Source organism: Mastacembelus armatus, chromosome 16 (assembly GCF_900324485.2).
Source record: "Mastacembelus armatus chromosome 16, fMasArm1.2, whole genome shotgun sequence".
In the NCBI taxonomy this organism is placed as follows: Eukaryota; Metazoa; Chordata; class Actinopteri; order Synbranchiformes; family Mastacembelidae; genus Mastacembelus; species Mastacembelus armatus.
In genome coordinates, this window is record NC_046648.1 from 20,754,102 (window position 1) to 20,777,831 (window position 23,730).

Genomic DNA, 23,730 nt, shown 5'->3' on the forward strand with positions numbered 1-23,730 from the left:
AGCAGAAAAGCGTCTGCACTCTTCAGAAGCAGGAAGCAGGTATATGGAGATATACCTAATTAAATGGCCACTGAGTGTAGCTTTCTAAGACAACCACTGCTGGTAAATTCATTTCCATTCTACCACAAATGGGAAACCTCCAACAGATGCTCAGAGACTGTAATGACAGAACTACTCACCTACTTGCATTTCTTCCGGGGTGTGAAGTTATTTACTTGGAAATTTTTACTCTGTTGAAGAAATATTGGAAGGGCACATTAATAACTGCATTAATAACTGTTTTTAAAGTGACAACATATATTTTAAATAATCAGTTTATTAATGCTTTTAAGGCCACTCTGGACTGTGCAGAATTCATTAAGACAGCAAAAAAATCAAATTAAAATAAATCACATTGCCCTCAGTTGCTTCAGTTCTACTGTGTGAAGACTGCTTTCTATTGTTGCTGACCTTCTCCACATCAAAATAGAGTCAGATAAATCAAAAACAAAGCATCTTAACAGAAAATCATCAGGTCAGGTGTTAGTGAATGATGGAGATTGTACATTGTGACTTGGAAAAGTGAGCTCCTTTTGTTCAGTTTGCTCATAAACGCCGTCCTCAAGCAGCACTACACTTGAGGGAGTTGATGGAAACTTTTAAAGTCACAATAACTGTTTCCAGTTCACAACACTTTAGCATGCTTGCAAGTGAGCACTGATATGTACCACATCCATATTGTGAAGAATGCATTCCTATACCCTTACTAGTAGCTTTTTTGCCATGCATATTGTAGTCTCGGTATGGAAGTGATATTGTATTGAATAACAAATGCTGAAGTGCTAGTATTGTGTGTTGCTAAGGCAATAGGAATTGTGTACAGATTCACATAAAAAATAAAAAAATAAAAAAAAAAAAAAAAAAAAAAATCTGATTACAGTGTATAGTCACAGATGCACGAAAATCACAGGCAGCCACTGTGACTTTATCTCAACACAGGCAAATACCTTTATCACACTTATTGAGACAGAAAAGTTTTCATTGCAGAATTTGAAGGGAAAAAAAAACAAAAAAAAAACATCACTCAAGTATTTTCATTTCTTCGGTTAAAAACAGCATGACCTTGATCTGTGGTTTGAAAAATTTAGGAAAATATTAATATAAATTCTCTAAACACAGAAATGAAAGAGGCTACCAATATTGATCGGAAAAAGAATATACCTCTCCATTAACATACAATACAGCATTACAGAAATCATTCACAACATATGGAGCATAGGTTATACACAGTTTCTTATAGGACACAGCGTTCCATGCAGTCATCTTTGGTTCCATCCTGTTCAACTGTCAGTACAGCCAAGCTCACTGGATAAAGGGACTATTTTTTCCATGTAAACAATCAAATCTGTCAGAGGTGAGAGAAGAGAAGGGCGGCGAGTCAGCATGCAGAAATGCGAACACTGAAGCAGAAATTCCCATGTGATAAAGAACAGCTGGTTTACTGAGATACAGTGGGGGCAGGGGGAAACTGGGTCAATGCCATATATTAAAGTCATAGGTGGTAATTACACCAAGTGACATTGATTTCAAGTGTTTGAAAGTGTGTGCCAATCACAAACAGGTGACCTGATCAATTGAGAACTTGGTGATAATGCATTTAGGCATTACTTTGTGAGTTTTTAAGTTAAATCTGTCCAAAATGTTGAACTTTCTTAAAACACAAGGAACAAATATTCTTTCAACTGAAGCATCTGCTTGAAATACATTCACAATATTCTTGTGGCAACAAAAAACAACAAAAAAAAAAAAACTGTCTCTCAAGAGCAATCACAGATTTGTCACGTGCAGCGACAGTACCTTGACCCTGAAACAGCAGCATTTACTGATCTCACATCATACCTGTCAAGTAATGACTATTTTTGTGCAGAGCTCATGTTTTTTATAACTCATTTCATTTTTTTTTTTTAAATTAAATGTGGATAGGACAGGACCGGGGCAAAAGATGTTTAAAGAAAGCAGAAAAAAATGATTATAGAGGTCGACCGATCTATTGGCCGAGCCGATTAATCGTTTTTTTGCACAATTAATCGCCATTGGCCCATTTCGCTGCACATTAGGCCGGTTTATAGGCAGGCACATCTGCGACCGAACCAGCTAAGCGTTGAGAGACGGAGCAACGCACACACAACGCACAGCCCTGTTTACATTTTACACACACGGCTTCAGCTAATGATGGCAGGGGAAAACCATTCGTTTCCAACGTGTAATTACATTGTAGCGTATTAGAATTGACGCCGACCATCATGTGTGCAACAAATCTGAAAGTAGAAACGCGTGAAATTCAGACGAATATAATTGCTAAAAGGCACAGGATAACTTTCCTCAATAAATGTGTCTGTGTGTCTGACACGCAACACGGGCATGATGCTCCCACCACAAAATACGCTTTTAATGAGGAAAGTTAATGTGCACGCTTTAGCCTGAAGTTTTGTCTGAACTGCGCGCGTTTCTACTTTCACATGCAAATGACTTGTTGCACATATGATTTGTTTACGCATATTCTTAGACTATGGCCCTTTGAATTATAGCGGTGTCTGTCAAATATAAGGATCGTGACAGGTACCCTGCAATAAATGTTTAATTTAAGCAATTAAATCACTTTTTATTACTTGTGAGATGAAGAGGGAAATTAAAATTGGCCAAACAAATCAGCCAAAAGAATCGGCATCATGTAATCGGCTATCGGCTGCCCTGATTTCTAAGTATTGGCATCGGTCATTGAAAACCCATATCGGTCAACCTCTAATTATAAAGTGTTGACACCACAGGTCAAACTCAAGGGACACTTACATAAGGAGCTGTGTAGTACACTGCACATGATCAACAGATAAGCTACATGAAAAAGATTAAGCAAAGGTAGACTCTATTTTGATGTGAATCACGAAGCTCATCTGAAGGCAGAGCACTGTTCACCACTAAGCACTGCTCTGTTTGATAAAGGCAAATATGCAAAAAACAAAATAAATTCAATTAATGCTGCAGATATTGGATATGCTGAAATAAAAGAAAATGATCTGAAAGGCTGAACTGAATGCACTAACTACCACTAAAATAACTACAAAGAACTGTACCTTGGTCTTAGTGTGTAGAACTAAATTGTGTTCACTTTATCCATATTCCCCCTGGAGGCTCTGTCATACAGTGCCAATCAAAGGTTCAGACACACATTCTCATTTAACTCAATGGTAAAGTGTGTCCAAACTTTTGACCAGTAGTGTAGCTCTGAGAATATTTGAAAGTTTTAACCTATTTATGACACACAAGACAAACTGACGTAGAAAATGCCTCTGTGTAACAACCCTTTCTAAACAAAGGCCAGGATATTTGCAGATGAGAGGATATGTGGGCCACCATTTCAAAAGCAGGTCTTAGAGCAATACAATTTCCTTCATTCAGTATTCACTGTAGCAGCTTTACACACTTAACCAGAAACAAAAGCCATCTTTTTCACTGTATTCACGGACTTTCAAACAAAAAAATAGACTCCATTGTGGAACAGTGGGAATGCTGGAAATTGTAGCTATTGCTCCATTAAACCCAATATTCCAAATCATGTAAAGCAGAGTGAGAAGACAAAAAAAAATCTAAGGCATCACAGGGTTTAACCAGCGACCACAGTGCTGTAGATATATAAACTCATAGAGTCCAACTTCTTACTATTCTCTCATTGCTGTAGCTCCCTTGGAAGTACCAGAATCAGTGATGTAGCAGAATTACAGAAACCAAGGTGCAGAGCCATCACCCAAGGATTGAGAAATTCAGGTCTATTGTTTTAATAAATCAGGTGTTTTAATCACCCAAATGAGTGTCTGGTGGTTTGTAGGCAGTATGATATTGACTCTCTACAAACTAAATCTTCCACAAACGCACAGAAAACCGTAAAATTAGCAAAAAACTCCAGCCCACTGAGGGGAAATAACACCATCCTACAGCATATACTGATAGGATTATCCCATTGAAGTAATGGCAGAGTGAAACCTGATTAGCAGTCCCATAGGGCAGACTACTTCTCAGAACTGCCCTCTTTCTGTTTGGTAGAGGGTTTGTCTGGGCTTTTCTCTGGGACCTTGACTGCAGTTTTGACAGGAAGATGTCGTGTTGGAGGAGATGGATGTAGACCTTCCTCAGTGCCAATGTTAACAGTGATGTTGGTATAGAGGGGCATGTACTGCCTTGAAATTATCTCATATTCTACTGTGTTCATCCCATCCAGTTTCCAGGTCTGGCGTGTCTTGGCCAGCATGTTGAACCTTATAAGAGAGAACAACAAAAGGAAGACCAGTAAATGTGGAAGCTTGCTTATTCTTACCTTTACACTAAAAAAATACACATCACAAATAGTACCATTTGTGCTGTCTCCCTCTAAGATCAAGCAGCACAATTTGTCTCCATACAACTCAAAAGATTTCAGACTCATACACCTTTTCACATGAAACCAAATGCACCAACATGTCTACTGTACCTCTTCGGGTTCACATCATTTCCTTTGTCCAGCTTGTGTTTAATCATCTTGTAACGGCCAACCTTCAGTGATGGACGAGTGATGTACATCCCCGCAAGAGATACTCTGAGAAGAGAAGAACCAAACATCACTCTTTTACTATCTCACTTGTGTTCAAACAGAGCTTGGACATTTGAAGCATGAGTATCTGACTGGCTACCAGTGTTTGTACAGTATGACCTCTAGTCCTTAACAGTATCCAACCTAAACTATTCTCACCTTACTCCAATATCATCATCCTCTCCACCCCAGCCCCAGTAGTTGTTCGGGAAACCATTCATTTTGAGGTAGTGCAGTGGTGTCAGGGCTGACACTCCTCCAAAGTACATATTGTATGGAAGCCTGGAGAGAATTAATCACAAAACAATAATTCAAATAAGAATGGAACAGAAGGTGCTATGGGTCTGTCTGTGCTGAGTGAACTTTTCATTCACACATACTTGTAACCAAACTTGTCCATGGCAATGGCTGCATGCTTGGGATTAGAGTCACAGATATACATGTTGCGATCATCCTCTGGAATGAGGTCCACGTCATGAAAAAAAAGACATTCCCAGTCTTCCTCCTTCATGGCCTCCCGGAAACCAACATTCATCAGCTTGGCTCTGTTAAAAGTGTAGTTTCCAGCCTGTGGAGCAACCATAAAACACTTAAGGTCAAAGCATCTTCAATCCCAAGGAAATATTAATTAATTATTTTATTATCTGGAAAAAAAATTCTGTTACATACATGTTGAATTGTTACTAATTATCACATGTTCAGCTAATCTACTGTACATTAAATAATGACTCCAAAAAAAAAAAAAAAAAAAAAATTTATTAGCAGTAATAAACAGGAGGTGTACCAACTGAACATTGTCCCCATTTTCTAATTAGTGTCAAATCAAATAGCCCTTTAATGCAAACATATTAGGAAATTGTGAAGATACTACAGACCGATATAATGTTGCTGCTATATCCGCTAAGTAATATCCAGTAACCAGCAAGCCTTACAATACCTGAATACAATGCAAAATGTACAGTATGTTTATTTATGCGGATATTTTCAGAAAGTCAGGCTGGAATAGATTCATTTTCAGCTAGCTTCAAAAGACTCTTGTTTTACATTTTTAATTTAGTCAACTAAACTGTGTCATGTATCATATTTTTTTAAAAAACCCAGATGTGATACACACTATTAAATTATAGAGATGCTCATTCTCTGGATTCATCCTCAAACATGCAGCACAGTATCTGAGCCATTATTATTAACCAATGAAGATATATTCTGAACGTATCTACTATAAAGAAACAGGACATAAGAAGCTAGACTCAACAATATGAGAAATCCAGCTCAAGAAGTATAAGAGATAAAGTTCTCAGGAGTAAACATGAATGAACTGCTACAATCTGCTAAGGAGATTAAACCCCCTAAGCCACTTGAGCATTCTCATCCTCTAACATGCACACCCAGCAACACCACACTAGAGGGCACTCGTTCATTCATTTAGCCTTAACAGTAGTGGATACCCCAGTGCATTCAGAGGAAATTAAAAAACACAAACTATAAACAAAATTTTAAAATAAGTCCCTTATTCTCTACATCTTCCTTTAGTTCAAAGTATATGACTTGGTTGAGTGAGTTTCACCTGGTGAATGACATATATTCCATAGTTGAGCTGTTGGCGCTGAAGAAAAGGATGTAGGTAGTAGAGTAGAAATTTAAGGTGGTGTTCTCTGTGCCTGTGGGGAATGATGATAGCTGTTCGGTGCCTCGTCTCACAGTCAGGTGGTCTGTAGCGCCCTCCACGTACCACGAGTGGATTTTTCCTCTGAACCTGTGCTAGCCTGAGCCCTGATGGGAAGGTGACATGGATCGGCCCACCTGTGAGCAGAAATCAGCCTTTTGTCATTACACTAGGAAAACAGGATATGTAGCAAAGGCAAACAACTGGGTATGATCTGATTTGAATGTCACACTAGGATGTATTTGGTGCTTATAGTACATAGTTACACTATTACTGCAATAACATATTTCACAAATCTAGTTTGATTTTTTTTTTTCACCAAAAAATCCATATATTAACCAGTAATAATTGTTAGCTGCTGCTCTAAATGTGCTTTTGTCAACACAGATCAAGCTGTAACTGGATTTTGTTACAATGGCTGGAAATTCTCTACCTCAATGTCCTTTTCCACTGTATTTTTATAGTTTTGCCACCAATAAATTAAGGCTCATGTTCTGCAAAATGACTGGTTAGACCAAAGGTCTGGTGCTAAAAAACAGAAAACACAGCCTGCTTTGACATTTACATTCTAGTTATAGCAAACAAACATTAAACAGGATAAGATAATGTTTAACCAGTGTGTGACGCGGATGGTGTGAGATGGACCCATTGACAACAGAGCAAACTGAAAACTGCTGAACTATGAAAAAACTATAAATATATATATATATATATATATTTTTTTTTTTTTTAAACTTGAGTGTGTTGTTTTTGGGATTGGTACACTACTAAGTTTTATTTCACTCTGCATATAAATGAATAACAAATACCTGCCTGGAAAACGCATTAACTGAGTAAAGCATGCAAGCTTTCTACCATATGAAAACTCAAACAGCAAAGACCAATCCCAACACTGATTATGTATTGCCAGCTTGTTTGACTGAGCACTGTTCAGGAGAGAATGATGCAGGAAAAATAATCCATTTGCTGTTCTGACTGGCAGATCTACAATGCACATAGCAGCTACATGACAGATGACTGAAATCACCAAAAGGGACATCGCAACTGACAATGCTCACTAACAAGTGTGGCCACCATATTTGTTATTTTATGTGTGAGATTGTGAATACCCTGGAAAATTGGGCAGTATGTTTGCCTGATGCCTTTTTTCACTCACTAGTATTTGATAGTGTGTTATATTATTTGTGGATCCTTAATATGATGGTTCTTTTCTATTTGGTAGTACTAACACTAATTATATTTCATCAGGCAAAAATCAATGATGCCTGAGGTACAAAGTGACAACTATTAGACATGTGACAGAACTTTTGGAACTCATCTTACAGTGAATCTCAATTTATGTTAATGAACACCAGTTTTTTTTTCCATCAGGAACGTACACACTGCAGTGTCAAGGCTGATGAAATGTGGGTAGTATGGAACAAATGTCAAAGTTATGTCTGTTGCCCAAAAAAAAAAAAAAAAAAAAAAAAAAAATCCTCAAATGCCCCATTAACTGTTTCATTGCAAATCTGTATAACAGATACTGGTATGCTGACAATTACTGTTTGATAACCTAGTGGGTTAATTAAGCTAATACTAAAAGCTACCATTTTTCATGTGATGTGTTTTGATTCTGTTCATGCAGATGATCTGATCTGCAAAACTTTGTTTTCACAGGAGGACCCTGAGCTGCTACCTCTAATTCAAAAGTAATTCAAAAGTGAAAAATAATATATAATTTTTGACAACTGCCATTTTTTTATAGATCAATGCTGTGTTTGAAATAGACAAGTGTTTACATATACATTTTAGTACATCATACCTGTAACTAAGGAGTACTATGGATAAAAAAAAATAGAAGTAGGTAAGAGCACTCACCTATATAAGGGGATATCTTAGGGCAGTAGGGCATGGCATCTCCATGGCTATGACCTTTGGACAGGTGGGAGAGATTGGCATATACATCCCCTCCAGCGATGCTGGCTGTTGTGTGGTTGCGACCTGACAGACTAGTAGTTTCAGGCTTGCGGAAAATGCGGATGAAGTAGGAGACCCTCTTCTGGTATCCCTCTCGAGACAGCAGTGCCATGACAACCAGCTGGATGCCCAGGAACATGAAAAGATAACGCCATTTGGACTGGATACTGATCATGGCGACAGTTCTGTGTCTTCAAAACAACGGAGTGGTGGAGGAGGCAGTGCAGTTCTGTTGGTCTTACTATCAGTGATTTAACACTTGGGATAAGAAATCTCTCCCCAAGAAAGTGTGTTGGAGGCTGCTGTTGTAGTGGTACCTTCTCTAAAATATAGCAGCACAAACTGAATGTGACACTCACAGTAAGTCAAAGTACCAGCAATAATTTGTGGAAATATTGAATTTCAATATGAAGCGAGATGAGTAAACAAGTAGAAAAAAGTAAGACAAAAAAGGCACTTTTGGTAGGCTGTAATGGAAAGAGACCACCGATAAGAGGGAAATAGAAAAATATTCTAAACCAAGAAAAAAAGTCTTATGCAATTTTCTTATTTTCAATGCATTCCTTGCTACAGGTCAGTATGTGACAAATATCTCCAAAATTGGCTGCTGGTCCACTTCGTGATTGGCATGGGGTGATAATGCCAGTCCCACATCATGTAGTCTCACCCCCATTGAATTCCAGCCATTGCCCTGTGAAGCTCATTCTCCTCCGGTCAAATAAATGGCAGCGTCAGTGTCTCTCACTCACTCTGTCACTCGCTCTTCGACCCTTTGTGAGCTTTACACTGCCTTCTGTTCTCCCTCATGATCTTTCCTGAGGGAGGCCTCCGCAACAACAACAGGCGCCATGACAAAAGGGAGCATATGCGGCCGTATAGACCCTATACTTTACAGAGGATTACAAAGCTTCCATCGACTCACTGCCTGACTGGCTGAAGAGACGGTGGAGTGGAGTATAACCAGCGTGGGAGGAGTGGTCAGAGGGCTATATGTATGAGACTGTAGGGGGAGGGTTTCAGTGAAGAGTCAGGCTGAGAATGGGGAGGAGGTGGAGGAAGAGGACGTGGATGGAGGGCTTTGATTCCCAGTGCTATTGTTCCATAATGATGCAATCATCAGCTCTAAGGCCCCTCAAGTGCCTCATTGGGCCAACAGCCACTGGACGGACAGGAACTGGGCGAATCAATTTTGTATGGCTCTGAAAGACAAAACACAAGCAGAGGAGGAGGGACAGTTACATTGACTGACACTCTTTAGTTCAAACTGTTGACATCAGCGATTTTCTACTCAGAGCAGATTGGTCTTCTCATTAAAACAATGACCGATTGTATGCAATACAAGCCAAACAAATGGATTGTGTTTGTTTTCCTGGAGACCCAACAGCACAGTTGGATAGTCTGGACTAATCAGACCCAGCACTGACTTAAGTGCAGATGCCTGGCAAGAGAGAGGCCCGGTGCGCACAGTTGGTAACAGAAGGGAGACACTGCTGTGAGGACTGAACTTCATGATAGTTTAACTAACAAACTCTGGGCGTTGCTGTAGGTCGCTGCGATGTTGTGTTTGCTAACCTATGTAACACCTCCCTGCTCTGCTACTGTGTGCCACGATAGCCCAACACATTCTTAACTGCAAATCAATTAGTGCTTGTTAAAGTAGGCTGCCCCAGACCACTAATCCTAATCTCATTGAATGCTACCCAGCTAGCTGGAGAGACCCAGGAAGACAGACAGAAAAAAAAAAAAAATTGAAACAAGAGCAACCGCCAAGCTCTCATCTACACATAATAACATCACTCTTGGTTTTCTTTAATTCTGTTGCAACAAAGAAAATGTCTAAAACCATAAAGTGCACGTTTGGTTGTGCTCAGCAGGTTAATATAAACAAACTCCACAGGTTTTCAAGAAGAAAACATGGCAAATAAGATCACCTTTATTACAAAACATTACAAACCATTACAAAACATTATGCATTTTGAAAAACACCCACCCCACCCACCAGGAAACTGCCCTAAGACTGAATTCAAACTTTATATTCTCCCATATTCTAGTGTTACATTTACCTGTAAGGAGATATAAAGCCATCTTTTCAAAAAGGAGAAATGATAAGCCTGGTTTGCTTTCGTGCTTGAGGGCCATATTGTGCTTGGCGTGGCTTCAACAATGAGAGAATTTGGCAAAAGGATCCTCCTTCAACAAAGCACAGGCACCGACTCAACACGTATATAAAAAGAGAGCCAGTGACCAGATTTAGAGGAATTTTTCTGTTAGTTAAAAGGCTGAGGAAGAGGAGTGAACTCAAGAACGAAAGATGAAGGAAACTAAGAGGCGCTGAAGGGGGAGATGAAGAGAGGCCAACAGTCTGGAAACATTATGTGCTTTTGGCTTCATTGTCTTTCCTGTACAGATGCCCTTCCTCCCTACATTTAGAATTAAAAAGAGGCAGATTTGGAATGAAATAACATACTCCAGCAAAGTGAGCCTTTTCTGGTCCAGTGCCCAGCTCCCCCCACTCTCCTCTTTTTACCTCACTGTCTCTCAAGGCATTAATATCATGTACATATGATATGTTCACACACATGCTTGTGCACATGACTGCATGACAAGCCAAAAGGGCTAGGATTAGGATGAAGAGGAGACAAGAAGGTAAAAGGGGTAGGACTATAAGTGTATGTATACTTGTATATTTAGATCATTATCATCATCTTCTTCATCGAGGGAGCTCACGGTCAACGCCACTGTTCAAACCCTAAAGGGAGAGCGCAAAAGTCTTGCACAACTCACTGACAGTAATAGCAGCCCCACAGGGAGAAAAATGAGAAACAGACCAAGTCTGAGTGGAGTTAACCACAAAGGAGGTTTACCTACCCAGGCATTTCTACTGACTATATTGGCCCAAAGTCACTTTCCTTCTTTCTTCCACCTTTTTCACTCCTTTCCAACATTTATGCAAAAATCAGGATATTTTCAACAGCAGCAGTCATTTATTAACTGTCAAGGGTCATTTTAAAGTTGCTACTTATCTGAGTCAGAAATTCCATACACAGCTGGTTCACATCAAATGAGCAGAACACAAAGCCATCTTGCTTCGGTACAGTGCTACTTACAATTGCATTTAAAGCAGCATTAGAGAAACAAAAGCTACCGACTGCTCATTTATAAATTTCTCTTGATCAATTTGCATCTTAACCAACCTTACAAAACAAGAAGGATATGATTTACCACAATAAATTAATAATAAGCCAAGAAAGACAAAAATGCCTACTTTCATTGTCCAACCCCTGTATATGTGCCAGCCTACTGACGACTGCATGTTCTCCAATCTTAAATGTGACCTTCCTGTTAAATCTGCTGAACCCCCAGTTAGAGGTGGGAAAACCCATCAAATCCCAGTCACTGTTGCACAACGATTCACTGTAAGACTGATATAAAGACTTGTTATTCATACTTGTAAAATCCTATACCTAACTATAGCAAGCAGGCCAAGGCATCAGGACACAACATTTCTAAACACATTTAAAAATAAAGCGACAAAAGAGCAGGCAATCAAAATGTATAGTCCGCTGGGGCTCTACCAACAAGAAGCTGTTTGTGCTTCACAAGGAAAGATGCTCTTTCAAAATTAATGACCATAACTAGCATTTGTTTACATAGAGTTATAATTTTTTTTTTTTTTAGTCAAGCAAAAAATATGAAAGTCCTATTCACATTTTTACATATGCATATTTTATAATATTAAATATATCATATTCACATTAAATATTATATTACATTCTGTATTGAGCAGCATATACTATATAGTGTACAGTAGGCTACACAGCTACACTTAGTGTACAGAAACTGACATTTCAAGAGATCATTCCAGCAAACCTGGCAGCATGCTTTGTCAATTTTGTCTGGCTTCACTCAGCTATGCAGTACTAACAGGAAGCATTCTTAAAAAGAGAAATATGACTTGGATACCCAGACCTTCTTCCAGACTACACAATTAAATTCCTTACTAAGGACTGACTAGGCACCTGTTTTGTGGCTACATTTAGAGAAGCACTGTACAAGGGAAGGAAACTGGCTATACCATTCTTCAAAACCCTTGTAACACGTGTAAGGTACTTAACTGTATTTCTAGTATTTAAATTTCCATATAGTTGTGAAACAGAAATACTCACCATTTTCTTTTGCCAAGCAGCCAAGACATTGGGAAAATATTCTTTACATAATCCACTAGCAGTCTTTAAGAGACAATAGACATAAGGTTAAATTATTATTCAGATTCTCTATACATAAGCAGGTCTTTTCTCTGAGGCACCAACCAGGCAATGAAATAATGTGCAAATAATGTGCAAACATGCCCTGAGAAAAGAGGTGTCTGCATAACAACGCATGTCAGCGTCCTTGTCATGGCAACCCATCCTGAGCTCTGACCATTCAACGTTGTTTGCAGCTGGTACATGTCTTTGTGCTGTTCTCCCCAGTCCCACTCTGCTGGAACAAACCGCTGAGGAGAGGGGGGAAAAAAAAAAAAAATCACCACATCATACTCCCCTTTCCTCCCACTTTTTCGTCTCCTTTCTGCCTTTGGTTGCTCATGCAGTTTCCATAGTGTAGGGTTAACCGCTGACTTTAATCAACCCATTAGGGACAGTCACTTATCCAATCACCAGCAAGTTGCAAACTTAGCAATAGCACTATGGAGACAAGAAAATCCCCCGTGGCCCTCACATAAAACCAGAAACAAAACTGGAGCAACAAGTTACACAGGAGTGTTGACATCATAAAGCCTCTGACATTTTGTTAACTTAAAAAACCAAAAAGGGGAAAGTTACTGTCAACGGTCTTCCAGAGGGAATATACAAAGATGACAATCAAAAAAAGAAAAACCATGTGAAAAATCTGACAAGCTGACCAAAAACTCAAGATCTCACAATCAATAATGTGACAATATTTTGGATCTGACTGTTACGAATCAAATACAACATTTGGGCCAATCTAACCTGGGATAGATGCTATGGTTGGTCATTACAAATATATCTGAATGGTTTTAGTTAGCAATTTTAAGAAATCGTTTTGTCTCTAGCACCTTGTGACAGTTAGAAAGTAGCTTTGTTTTGACCTTTTATTGATGACTTATGATTACCATTGCAGCATCATGTAAGGTGACAAAAGATACAACTTTATTAATGCATCGAAATAAACACTAATGATGTGTGAAGTGTCACACAGTTATATTATCACAACCTACCTCCATGCAATATCTGTAATGTGAATCTTTCTTTGTTTGCATTAAGTATATATAAGACAGGAGAAGCAGCAACATCAATAACTGACACAGTCCTGGGAGCAAAGTTAGTAGTACTTTGATTTAAGTTGTGTTTATATCTGAGCTATTGGTTCCTGGATGAATGACTATTGTGTATATTGTTTTCCTATAGAGATACCGCGTTTTCATTCAAGCCTAATTGGAGTCATACTCTTAAAAACAGATGCATTAGACGTGCACTGGTGCTCTCATACCTAAATCATTGTGCCAGCTCACAGATGGAGGGGGGACCATGCAGAGCCTTTTGTTCTGCTGTGGAGAGTAACTGTGTGTAACAATATGGGAAAAGCGTAACATCAAATAAAACCAAAGCTGGTTATGCTTAAGCAACATGCAGCCGCACAAACAATTCACATTTTCGATAGTCCGTGATATCTTATCAGCGACTATGTCAGCAGTCATGGCTAACTCAACCCTTTCACGAGCAGTTAGCTATTAATAAGCACCACTTCCAGTTCGACTGGTTTAATTGGGAATATGACCAAACTGACCTTAGCCGTGACAGAACTAGATAACCCGTGACAGAAATAGATAACCGTGACAGAACTAGCTTGATAACTTGAGAAACAAGCAAACTTTAAACTGTTTTGTTAGCTAACACCTAAAGTCGTGGAAGCACTAACATTAGCTTAGACAATATCGTCTGTTTGGCTAACTCACTCACTCAACAAAACACAACCATTCTGTTCTAGAATTAGAAAAGGAAACACGTGTCTGTCGTTGTGTGGCCGAGCAGATCGTCTTTTTGTAATTAGTGTTTTGTCTTGTAGCAGTTTTACTTTCTGGAGCTGGCGTTAATTATCTTTACCGTTAACAAACGTCACCTTTCAGCTGCTGCGTGAACGAGTTTGCTTAAGTCGGGGCATGGGTTAACTAATCACACTTTAACCACACTTTAAACCAATAATCCTGTAAACACCACATCCGCATGATGCCGCCCGAGCTACAACAGAATTTCACAATCTCTGACGGGAAAGACGAGCCAAACCAAGCTGTGCTAACTCACCGCTGCGGGTTAACTGACGTTGGTTAGCTGGCTAGCTAGCGTTAGCTACCAGCCACACACACAGCTGTTTTCTGTGTGTGTGAATTATTTCAGTGATTTCGTCTTACCAGAGGGGTTGCTTCTATGTCCCGGCTGGTTAGGAAACGGTTTGCCGTCGATATTCCCAACAATCCCTCCCTTCCTCCGTGTTTCCGATATGTTTTGGAGTTGATGCGGTTCGAGAGCAGTGATGTGCTGGAGGCGACTGAACAGATTCGGTGTCGCACTTTTCTCCTCCCCTTTTCTGGAAATCCCACATCTCACTGTATGTACATGTGTGTCCGTGTCCGCGCAGAGGCTACAAATCTGCTTTTACACACGAAAATCGTTTACCCTGGCTGCTCTCGTCATCTTTTGGCTTTAGTCGCTGTGCTATTGTTTAGAAAATGGAAATTAAATGAGCACTGTTGTTTAATATGGATGAAAGTTTACAATCAAGCCATAAAAATGTCGTCACTGACAGTAAAATGAAGCAATAACCCCACAGGTCTATAAAATTTTACATTTCTATGAAGCGTCAGACTTGAATGATATGGCTATAAAATGACAACATGTGAGCTCCTGTAGCTGCTGAAACCTGGTATGACCTGAAGGTAAAATCTTTAATAAATTAAACATTAAACAACACCAAACAGTCTTTAAAGACCTTCTGTATTTTGTTAGACCAATTTCCCTGAATGCAGTGTTTCCTCAGAGCTCCCTATGGGTCATAATATAGTAAAAAAATTAGTACATTTATGAGCACAACTGTATGTAGTAGTAAAAAAGTAAAAAAGAGAAGAGTAAGTAGGCCACCACCTAGGCCTACTATGTTTAAAATAAAGGTCTCATTAAAGATCAAAAAGATCTTCTTCTGTGGGATATGCAAAATAAACCCAAAAAACCTTGGCCAACTTGCTCTTTCTACCACGTCACCTAAATATTTCTTTGACCCTTCACTAAAATTTTTAACCCTATGGCCCCTTGGATCTGAATTTCCCCCATGGGGGGATGAATAAAGTATCTATCTATCTGGTGGCTCCATATATTTCAGAGAAAAGTGGTGGTGAACACCTATAACAGAAGCTGACTAGGCCTGCAGGTTTAAATGGCCATGCTACATTCACCAAAAATCTGAGTGCTGCTCATTTGTGTTCTAATAAACCATTTTTGTTTTAGCTCTTAATGTGCATTTATAAATAAAACACGATTAATTTGCTAATTATTCCAATGTCATTATTTAAAAATTCTCACATGCTCCAGAACTGTGCAACAATTTAAAAGAAAACAAAAGTTGCACATTTCAGGAGTTACATTTCAGTGTTTGGGTAAGCTGCAATCAATTATTTCTAATTATATTATAATTATAATATTCTTATAGTCATATAGGCCTACTTGCTTACAAAAGCAAGTGCCATTTCTATAACTAGAAAAAGCCAAGCAGAAATGTATCAGAACAATTTTCTTCTGTGGCTGTGAGTGGGCCTACCCTGACTTTGACATTGCCTGTGTTTTTGATGGGACAGGGTCAGCAAAAATGGCAGTCCACCTACCTCTCTACCAGTTATTTCCTCTCAGGCCCTCGGCAGCTCAAGCCAGCATGGATGCATTGGTGGCAGCCTTGTGGTGTAGGCTCTTCCCTGGACAGTACTTTGGACCAGACCACAAGCTGGATCAGATCTTTGCTAGGCTGTCCTGCTGGCCAGGACCAGCAACCCTACAGCTATGTCCCTACTATTTTGACCAGGTCACTTACAGCCTTCCTACCAGAGACCAAGTAAAACACATGTGGGTATCACTACTTTGATTTTCACTGTAATTTATACATTAACTAATTGATATTCTGGGGATTTCCAAATTTCAATAGAAGTTCACAGACCTTGTTTGTCTTTTATGTACTTTGTAATTTGAGATGGAATAGCAGATAAAATTTACATTTCTTATCTGAGTAGTTATTTTTTATGTCCCTTCCCTGTGTTACCCAGAATTAAATAGCCTACATTAAATTCAAAGCTCTTCCTCAATGGACTTTGGTTCTCAACCTGCCCATCTAAACCTATATTACTGTGCTATGTAGCTTGGTGTCTGTTTTACCAATACTGCACCTAGGATGCTATGACGATCTTCCTCCCACTTGTGGCCTGAAGGGAGAGCAGCAACCTCAAGCTGCACTGCTTCAACTCGTGGGCAGACTTAAAACACGAAAGGCAGAAGGCCACTGAGCGGCACAGAAGACAACATGTAAGCATTAATCAAGAATCCCAACCAAGCACTGGCATCCATTTGAGTCGACTTTGTCAGCTCCAAGATCCATACACTGGCAGGAGCATATCCACAAAACATTATATTCAACTCATGTATGGCTACCACTGCTAAATGCCAACCACCTCATATTTTGGTAGTGAAATAAACATCTATATTATAGACATGAATATTTAGCAGGTGTCTGATACTGTGATGTGTTGCAGCATAGATAACATTTTTATGCACTCTGGGAGATATGGTGGTTTTTTGACAAATATTGATCAGGTTATTACTCATTTTATTCAAACACATTTTATCAGTAATCAGTTCCACCCACAGACACTTTAGCAATGTCTGTCAACAGAACACAATGCAAGACTATAGTTTAAGTAATTGCAATAACCATACCTCAGTTATCACAACTCCGCTATTAGAGTAGTAATTGTAATAGATTGTAGTAGTATCACATTAAAAGCTTTTTGTTAAATGTGCTAATGATGCAAGCAAATATTTGAACCAAACGTGGCTAACAGCCAAACATCACAGGTCATTAACCATCATCAGTTCTAAACAAAATCTCCATGCTCGAGTAGATTGTTTTGTCCTGTAACCCTAAGATAAGTATCACAGATGACTTAAAATAATTGTAATAAAAAAGGGGTACCAATATTCACATTTCAGAATTTTTGGGACATTGCTCACTAGAACTAAATTGATTGATCCAAATGGTTAACTAACAACAATCAACAAATATTTAGCTTTAACTCCATCTGATGAGAAAGAAGCTAGTTTTAGAATTATCCGAATCTTCAATTAAGTTATACATTTCAAGGCAGAAAACACCATGTACTTTTTTATGGAAAACATCTTTAATGGTTTTTTAAAGTACTGTCTTGTTAATGGAGTACACAGAAATACAAATGTTTTATAGTAGCTACAGTCAGGCCTAGATATTTTTAGGAATCAGAAGAATGCCTGTACATAAAACACTCCATCACATGATAGTGTGTCTTCTCTGAGACACAGGACTAATCTGATATTAGGCCTTGTGCTGCAGTGAGTAAATTTAGTCCAAATATCAAGGCAAGTCAGTGACTGCAAATCCACAAGGACACACTGTAGATACAGACACACAGACAAATCAATTAACTTGCGTGTCTGGACACCTTTTTTTTCCCTAGATTTTTCATTCTACTTGTAGAACTCGTGCTCCTGCTCATCCTTTTTGATGACCGTCTTGTAAGCTTTCTCAAAGTCCTTGGCCAGGACGATATATCTGTTCTCACGCACTGCCAACATGCCAGCCTGACAGCAGAGAAAAAAAAAATTAACAGTAGGAAGAGATCAAACATTGGATATGTAAATATTTAGTTCCTCTACACACATTTTCCACTGCTTTAAGAAAAAAACAGAAAGCATAAATAAACTGTCAAAGATGTAGCTCACCTCCTGGCAGATGGAGTTTATATCAGCTCCAGAGATCTTATCTGGTCTGGCCACATCTGTACATTATTTAAGGAAGATACAAAACAACAAATGGAAAAAAAAAAAAAAAAAAAGGCTGTTACCACTGTGATGTCAATGTCACTCCTACTTCAGTTCTGACATTAAAGAAGATGAAACTCGTTGCCAAATCTCCAAATGAAAACATCACATTTAAAGCTTTTTGTTAAATGTGCTAATGATGCAAGCAAATATTTGAACCAAATATGTGACTAACAGCCAAACATCACAGGTCATTAACTCTGAAGAAGAAACAGGAATGGGATTGATGTGTTTATGATACCAACATCAGTTTTAAACAAAACCTCCATGCTCTTATGACTGGAAGGGTTAGGGTTAGAACACTGACAGACAAGGAAATGTTATGGTGGAGTGGATGACTCCTTCCTCACAGAGTTTTCAGAAAATCATCTCATTTTGTAAAGCTTACAATTTTCAGCAGTGAAAGTGATGATAAAACTAACTAGACCTTCTACTTTCTGTATCTAAATAAAATGCCCTCTAAAAGGAAAATTTAACATCTCTCCCTGTTATACAGACACACACAAATACACTAAAAAGTCAAATGAAAAGGATACAGTCCTCAAGGTCCACCTCCTCAGACAAATTCATTTTACTGGTGATGGTGGAGAAAATTAGACGTTTCTGCCTGCGGTCTGGCAATGGGAACTCAATCTTTCTGTCCAGACGACCAGGACGTAGCAGGGCTGGGTCCAATGTGTCTGCTCTGTTGGTGGCCATAATAACCTAAGAGGGGTTTCAAATGTCAGATGAGGACATGTGAGCATGAAGGTAAATAGTAAATGTATGATGAGATGGGGTACATTTGGACCCATATAAACTGTCCTTATAAATTTAAGACTAAGAGTTCATGAATGTAAATGTCCATTTAAGATTTTGAAGAATGACATCATAAGCTTTAGGTTCATTCTAAGATTAGTGACAGGACATTGTGAAAAACGGTATACTGAATGAGTGACTGGTAAAAGGGGCAGGGGTCTGGGTGCTGGGAAGGCTCACACACCGCTCCATCACTGACACCAGGAATCATCATAGAGAAAGTTAAGACATTTCTGAGACTGGTGGACTTGGCTCACCTTGACATTGACGTTTTGGTCAAAGCCATCCATCTGATTAAGCAGCTCAAGTAAGATTCTCTGCACCTCCCTATCGGCTATGCAAGAAAACAACAAGCTTAATAGGTTACATTTTTACCATTAGACCACATTTACCAGAATGTGTTCAGGGCATACTAGATATAACAGTATGAGTTGGGTTTGTATGAAATAGATCTACATGTGAGCCATACACATTCATACCTCCAGTCTGTGCATCGAAACGCTTTGTGGCGATAGCATCAATCTCATCAATGAAAATGATGGCTGGTGCATTTTCCTTTGCCAGCCGGAATACATCACGCACCATACGAGGGCCTTCACCCAAATACTTCTGAACAAACTCAGAGCCCACCACACGGATGAATGCCGCTGCAGACAAAGAGATTTGACAAAGGTTGTTTTTTCTGTTCACTGTACATCCTTATCAGTAAAGTGCAACAGAAATACATTATCTACTGTGGATGTCACTTATAGTTAACGGTAGTTTGTGTGGTTTAAGTAATGATATATTCATAATATCCATAAATTCATAACAGCCAACAGCAGCGTAGCGAGGGTCGAAGTTCTACAGTGAAAACAAAAAAAGGCCTCTAATAAGGATGGTTTACCTGTGGTGTGGTGTGCTACAGCCTTGGCCAACATTGTTTTACCACAACCTGGAGGACCGTACATAAGGACACCCCTGGGTGGATCGATGCCAATCTGAGAAAGGAAATACACCAGAGTTATTCTAGCACAGGTTTTCAATATTTTTGCGTGGGCAAATCCATGTTATTTCCATCTTATATCTTACAATAAAAGTAAAGTCCACAAAAGATATTTGTCATTGCTCAAGATAATTATCTGCCAGCTTCTTCAGCTGAAATGTCACATTTCTGTTAAACATCTGACCTGTTTGTAAAGTTCAAAGTGTGTGAGTGGTAACTCTACTGCTTCTCTGACTTCTTGCTTCTGGATGTCCATACCACCAATGTCAGCATACATCACATCTGGCTTTTGATCTAGGAGTAAAAACATAAAAAAAATTATACAAAAATTATAAAATTATACCATACTTCCCCATTCAATGAGAATAGGAGATGGACTTATAAACGTTCAGTGACACTACCAAAAAAAAAAACAAAAAAAAAAAAAAAAAGATGAGTCCAGACATGCCCAAGGTCATCTTTGTTGAGGAGCTATTAAAACATGTCAAGGATATAGTGTTTACCTGATGTCAGCATCATGATGCTGCTGTCAGCTTCAGGAGGGAGCACATCTACCAGGGCATTGCTGTGCTTATGTAAGGCCACTGAGGCATTGGGCTTCAGCAGCTCTCTGTCTATGGTACTCAGGATGCGCACATAGTAGTTGGACCCTGAAAACAGAACAACGGTTAATAAAATAGAAAGAACACAGGAACAGAGCTCATTATTGATTTAAAGCATGTACCTAACACTGAATAATTGAAATCACCAGCACATAATAGATCTTTGAAAGCTTGAATATGATTAAGCATTCAAACAAGACTTTGTACGCATCATCTGCTATTTGATTCATTTTTAATCATCAGTTTAAGCTATTTAGGGTTTCAAGATCATCATGAACTTTGTGTTTTTAATGTATGCTATTTGGTTTTCTATTTATCTCTCGAAACTGTAAAAAATATCTCTACAGAATAAACTGGGCATTAAGTTGTGACACACACACCAAAATATGAAACAACCAATTCCTTAGTAGTGTTTTATGGTGAAAACTAGAGGGCAGATTAACATCCTACATCTATCTTCCCAAAATCCTGAGCACCAACTCAGCCAAGGTTCAAACAGAGATTCTTCTCCATATTTTTTAATTAAAATTCACCCTGGCAAAACACATAATTAGTTCTTTTTAGTATGTGCATTTCTTTTATATTTAGAAGGCTTTTCTCTTTTAATAATACCTGTAGTGGAGCCAACAATGGCTGTGTTCTGGTCAACAGCTTCAAGGAACTGGCCAATGACAAGTGGAATACTCTGTATCCTCTTCACCTCCTCCTGGGCATGAAGGAACTCTTTCTTTAGGTTCTTCTGTTCATCTTTGATGTACTCCTCCTGCACTTCAAGGAACTCCAACTCCTGCTGCAGCTTCTACAAGCACACAACAAAAGAAGAGGAGTGGGGTGAGAGCCTGCTGGAGATTAATGTACCATAAACCCAAATTCTGTAGATCACATATCTAAATTGGGGGATTATGCGCACAAGTTAAAGAATCACTGAAACAAACATTTAACAACAAATACTTTGAAATCACTGACAGAAAAAGAAATAGTTATATCTAGAATTCATTTAAACACCTATAAGATCAGAAATTTCAATGGAGTGCACTTCAATGTAGAAAAGCTATGTGAGGCCATTTAGATATATATATACATATATATACACACATACATATATATATATATATAAACCTATTATTTTCACATTCAAGCCAGCAGTTTGGCAGACTGAGCAGTTTTAACTAGTCGTTAACGTTAGGTTCGAGCAAACAAACAAATGTTTGAGCATGTATCAGACCTTGTATCTGCTATAAAGGTCCTCAAGATCTTCTGGTTCTGGTGCCAGGAAAGACAGACCTGTCTGAGGTCTAGAGGTCAGTATCGCCGGCATGTCGTCCTGTTAAAGTGAAAATAACATAACCTTAGAAACATTTAACATAAATACATGTATATACACGGTTTGACTTTGCTAACGGGGGCAAACACTAAGTTAGCTTAGCTCGTCAAGAGCTAGCTAACCTCAGCGTCTCGCTAACAAACGAACTTTCGTCGAAAAGACGGTTTTCGCGCACAGCTTAAAGTAAAAATCCAACAATCCAACTGATTAATATCCACCTTTGGTAAACATACTTTTATAACCGCCCCAAAAAACACCCTCTTACGCTAACACCATGCTAATGCTAGCAGCTAACTTGCATGACATAGCAACTGTACTAGCGTTCGTTAGAGAATGAATTGGCAGGTTTACATTCCGGCAGCGGAAATAAGTTCACAATCAGAACAAGAGTCAGACAAACACCTACAGACAGCAACACTCCAAACCCATATTTACCAAAACCTACCACTGAACCTTTGTTATTTTTAAGTACAAAACAGGAAACAGTCACAAAAAACATACCGGGCTCTTTTCTACAGCTACAAAATCGTCCATGTTAAAATTTGCCTACCGACTGCCGTTCTGACGTAATACGTTGACGAAAGGTTGTCTGGGTAATGGAGTCCAGTCCAATGGTCAAGGCGTTTAAATTCTTACACATTAGTGATGGAAGACTATGTCTAATCTGAGGTAGTTTCACATTATTAGAGAAGAAGGAGGAAGATTTGGATAAGGCTTAGTGGGTAGATATATGTAAGAGATATATGGGAGTACATGAAAATATTTACAGACACATTAAAGACAAAAGATGATAAGGTGGCAGGTGCATTATATTCCAGATATAGGCCTCGAGATGGTAATGAGTAAAAGGATTAGTGATAGGCTACTGATGGTCACTGGATAAATGATAGCTTCATTAATAGCACAGTGATTGGTAATGGTAATGGTAATGATTGGGTCAGATTCAAGCTGTGCATTCAATCAGCATTAGACATCTGAAATCTGAGTCAAGGCAGAATAGAGCATGAGAAATTTGACCAGCTTGGTTTAGGATTAATAGAATTGATGGTGAAGCTCATTTGGACTGCAGCTCATATAGGGGTGGAGGGAAATCAAATGGTGGATGAATAGGCAAAGGCGGCAATGGAAAAGAGGGAAGTGGAGATGAAAGTAAATAAGGCAGAAATTAAAAGTTTCATTAAGAATGAGGTGAGTACAAGTTGCAGGAAGAGTGAGATAGAGGGTGTGAAAGATGCTGGTATAATAACTTTCAACAGAAGGTGGTGATTATCAGAAGTAGTTGTAGAAATAGAAGGGAAAATAAATTATATGTAGAGAGATTCAAACATACAGGGCTAAATAGCATATTGTAGTTCTTGGGGAAGCATACATGTGAGAAATGTGGGCTATGTGGGGGTCAGGAGACTATAGAGCATGTGTTGTTGGAGTATATGCGACATGAGCAGGAAGGGCAACACGCGAGAGAGCAGCTGAGGAAAGAGAGTATACAAGATTTTAAATAAGTATTGAAATTTAAAGCTCATCATAAGACATACCAAGCATTATTTGCTTTGAGGGGAGAACAGGGTTAGATCAGAGAATTTGTCCTGGCTCTGGTTCATAGTCCAGTTCAGAAGATGGCAGTAATGCTCCATTAAGTTTGGGATAATTTAAAGTTATTTATACT

The 23,730-nt window shown here is 38.8% G+C and overlaps 2 protein-coding genes across 6 annotated transcripts; both read right to left on the minus strand.

The window, feature by feature from the left end:
* Positions 1–298: 298 nt before the first annotated feature.
* LOC113136246 (beta-1,4-galactosyltransferase 3) lies at positions 299–14,814 on the minus strand. Of its 4 annotated transcripts, none has more exons than XR_003296241.1 (8): positions 14,656–14,814; positions 8,127–9,424; positions 6,168–6,403; positions 4,981–5,168; positions 4,760–4,882; positions 4,502–4,606; positions 3,697–4,289; positions 299–1,384 (listed from the first exon to the last, which is right to left on the minus strand). XR_003296241.1 is itself a non-coding variant. In XM_026316886.1 (8 exons), the coding sequence occupies exons 2-7, from the start codon at positions 8,398–8,400 to the stop codon at positions 4,043–4,045; spliced, it is 1,173 nt and encodes a 390-aa protein (XP_026172671.1). In that variant the 5' UTR covers positions 8,401–9,424; positions 14,656–14,814; the 3' UTR covers positions 299–1,384; positions 4,018–4,042. The 4 variants fall into 4 exon arrangements, 3 of the variants coding, with proteins under 3 accessions (XP_026172671.1, XP_026172670.1, XP_033181478.1); XM_026316886.1 differs by having other exon boundaries at positions 4,018–4,289; XM_026316885.1 differs by having other exon boundaries at positions 299–4,289.
* A 2,843-nt stretch (positions 14,815–17,657) lies between these two features.
* psmc4 (proteasome 26S subunit, ATPase 4) lies at positions 17,658–22,631 on the minus strand. Of its 2 annotated transcripts, none has more exons than XM_026316882.1 (11): positions 22,566–22,631; positions 21,966–22,064; positions 21,353–21,539; positions 20,642–20,788; positions 20,323–20,432; positions 20,040–20,133; positions 19,633–19,800; positions 19,411–19,487; positions 18,892–19,060; positions 18,257–18,312; positions 17,658–18,115 (listed from the first exon to the last, which is right to left on the minus strand). In XM_026316882.1, exons 1-11 carry the CDS (start codon positions 22,596–22,598, stop codon positions 18,002–18,004), a joined length of 1,254 nt encoding a protein of 417 aa, XP_026172667.1. In that variant the 5' UTR covers positions 22,599–22,631; the 3' UTR covers positions 17,658–18,001. The 2 variants fall into 2 exon arrangements, with proteins under 2 accessions (XP_026172667.1, XP_026172665.1); XM_026316880.1 differs by having other exon boundaries at positions 22,510–22,578.
* Between the last annotated feature and the right edge of the window lie 1,099 nt (positions 22,632–23,730).

What these genes read in the sequence shown, in the direction of transcription:
- psmc4 (XM_026316880.1), bottom strand. Translation starts at nt 22,563, where the DNA reads ATGTTTTTTGTGACTGTTTCCTGTTTTGTACTTAAAAATAACAAAGGT. An exon ending in AAAATAACAAAGGTTCAGTG is followed by an intron (nt 22,065 to 22,509) that starts GTAGGTTTTGGT and finishes TCACTTTAACAG; the next exon opens with GACGACATGCCGGCGATACT. An exon ending in CATTGTTGGCTCCACTACAG is followed by an intron (nt 20,789 to 21,352) that starts GTATTATTAAAA and finishes TTCTGTTTTCAG; the next exon opens with GGTCCAACTACTATGTGCGC.
- LOC113136246 (XM_026316886.1), bottom strand. Translation starts at nt 8,400, where the DNA reads ATGATCAGTATCCAGTCCAAATGGCGTTATCTTTTCATGTTCCTGGGC. An exon ending in TAAGATATCCCCTTATATAG is followed by an intron (nt 6,404 to 8,126) that starts GTGAGTGCTCTT and finishes TTCTGCTCACAG; the next exon opens with GTGGGCCGATCCATGTCACC. An exon ending in ATGGACAAGTTTGGTTACAA is followed by an intron (nt 4,883 to 4,980) that starts GTATGTGTGAAT and finishes AATTCTCTCCAG; the next exon opens with GCTTCCATACAATATGTACT.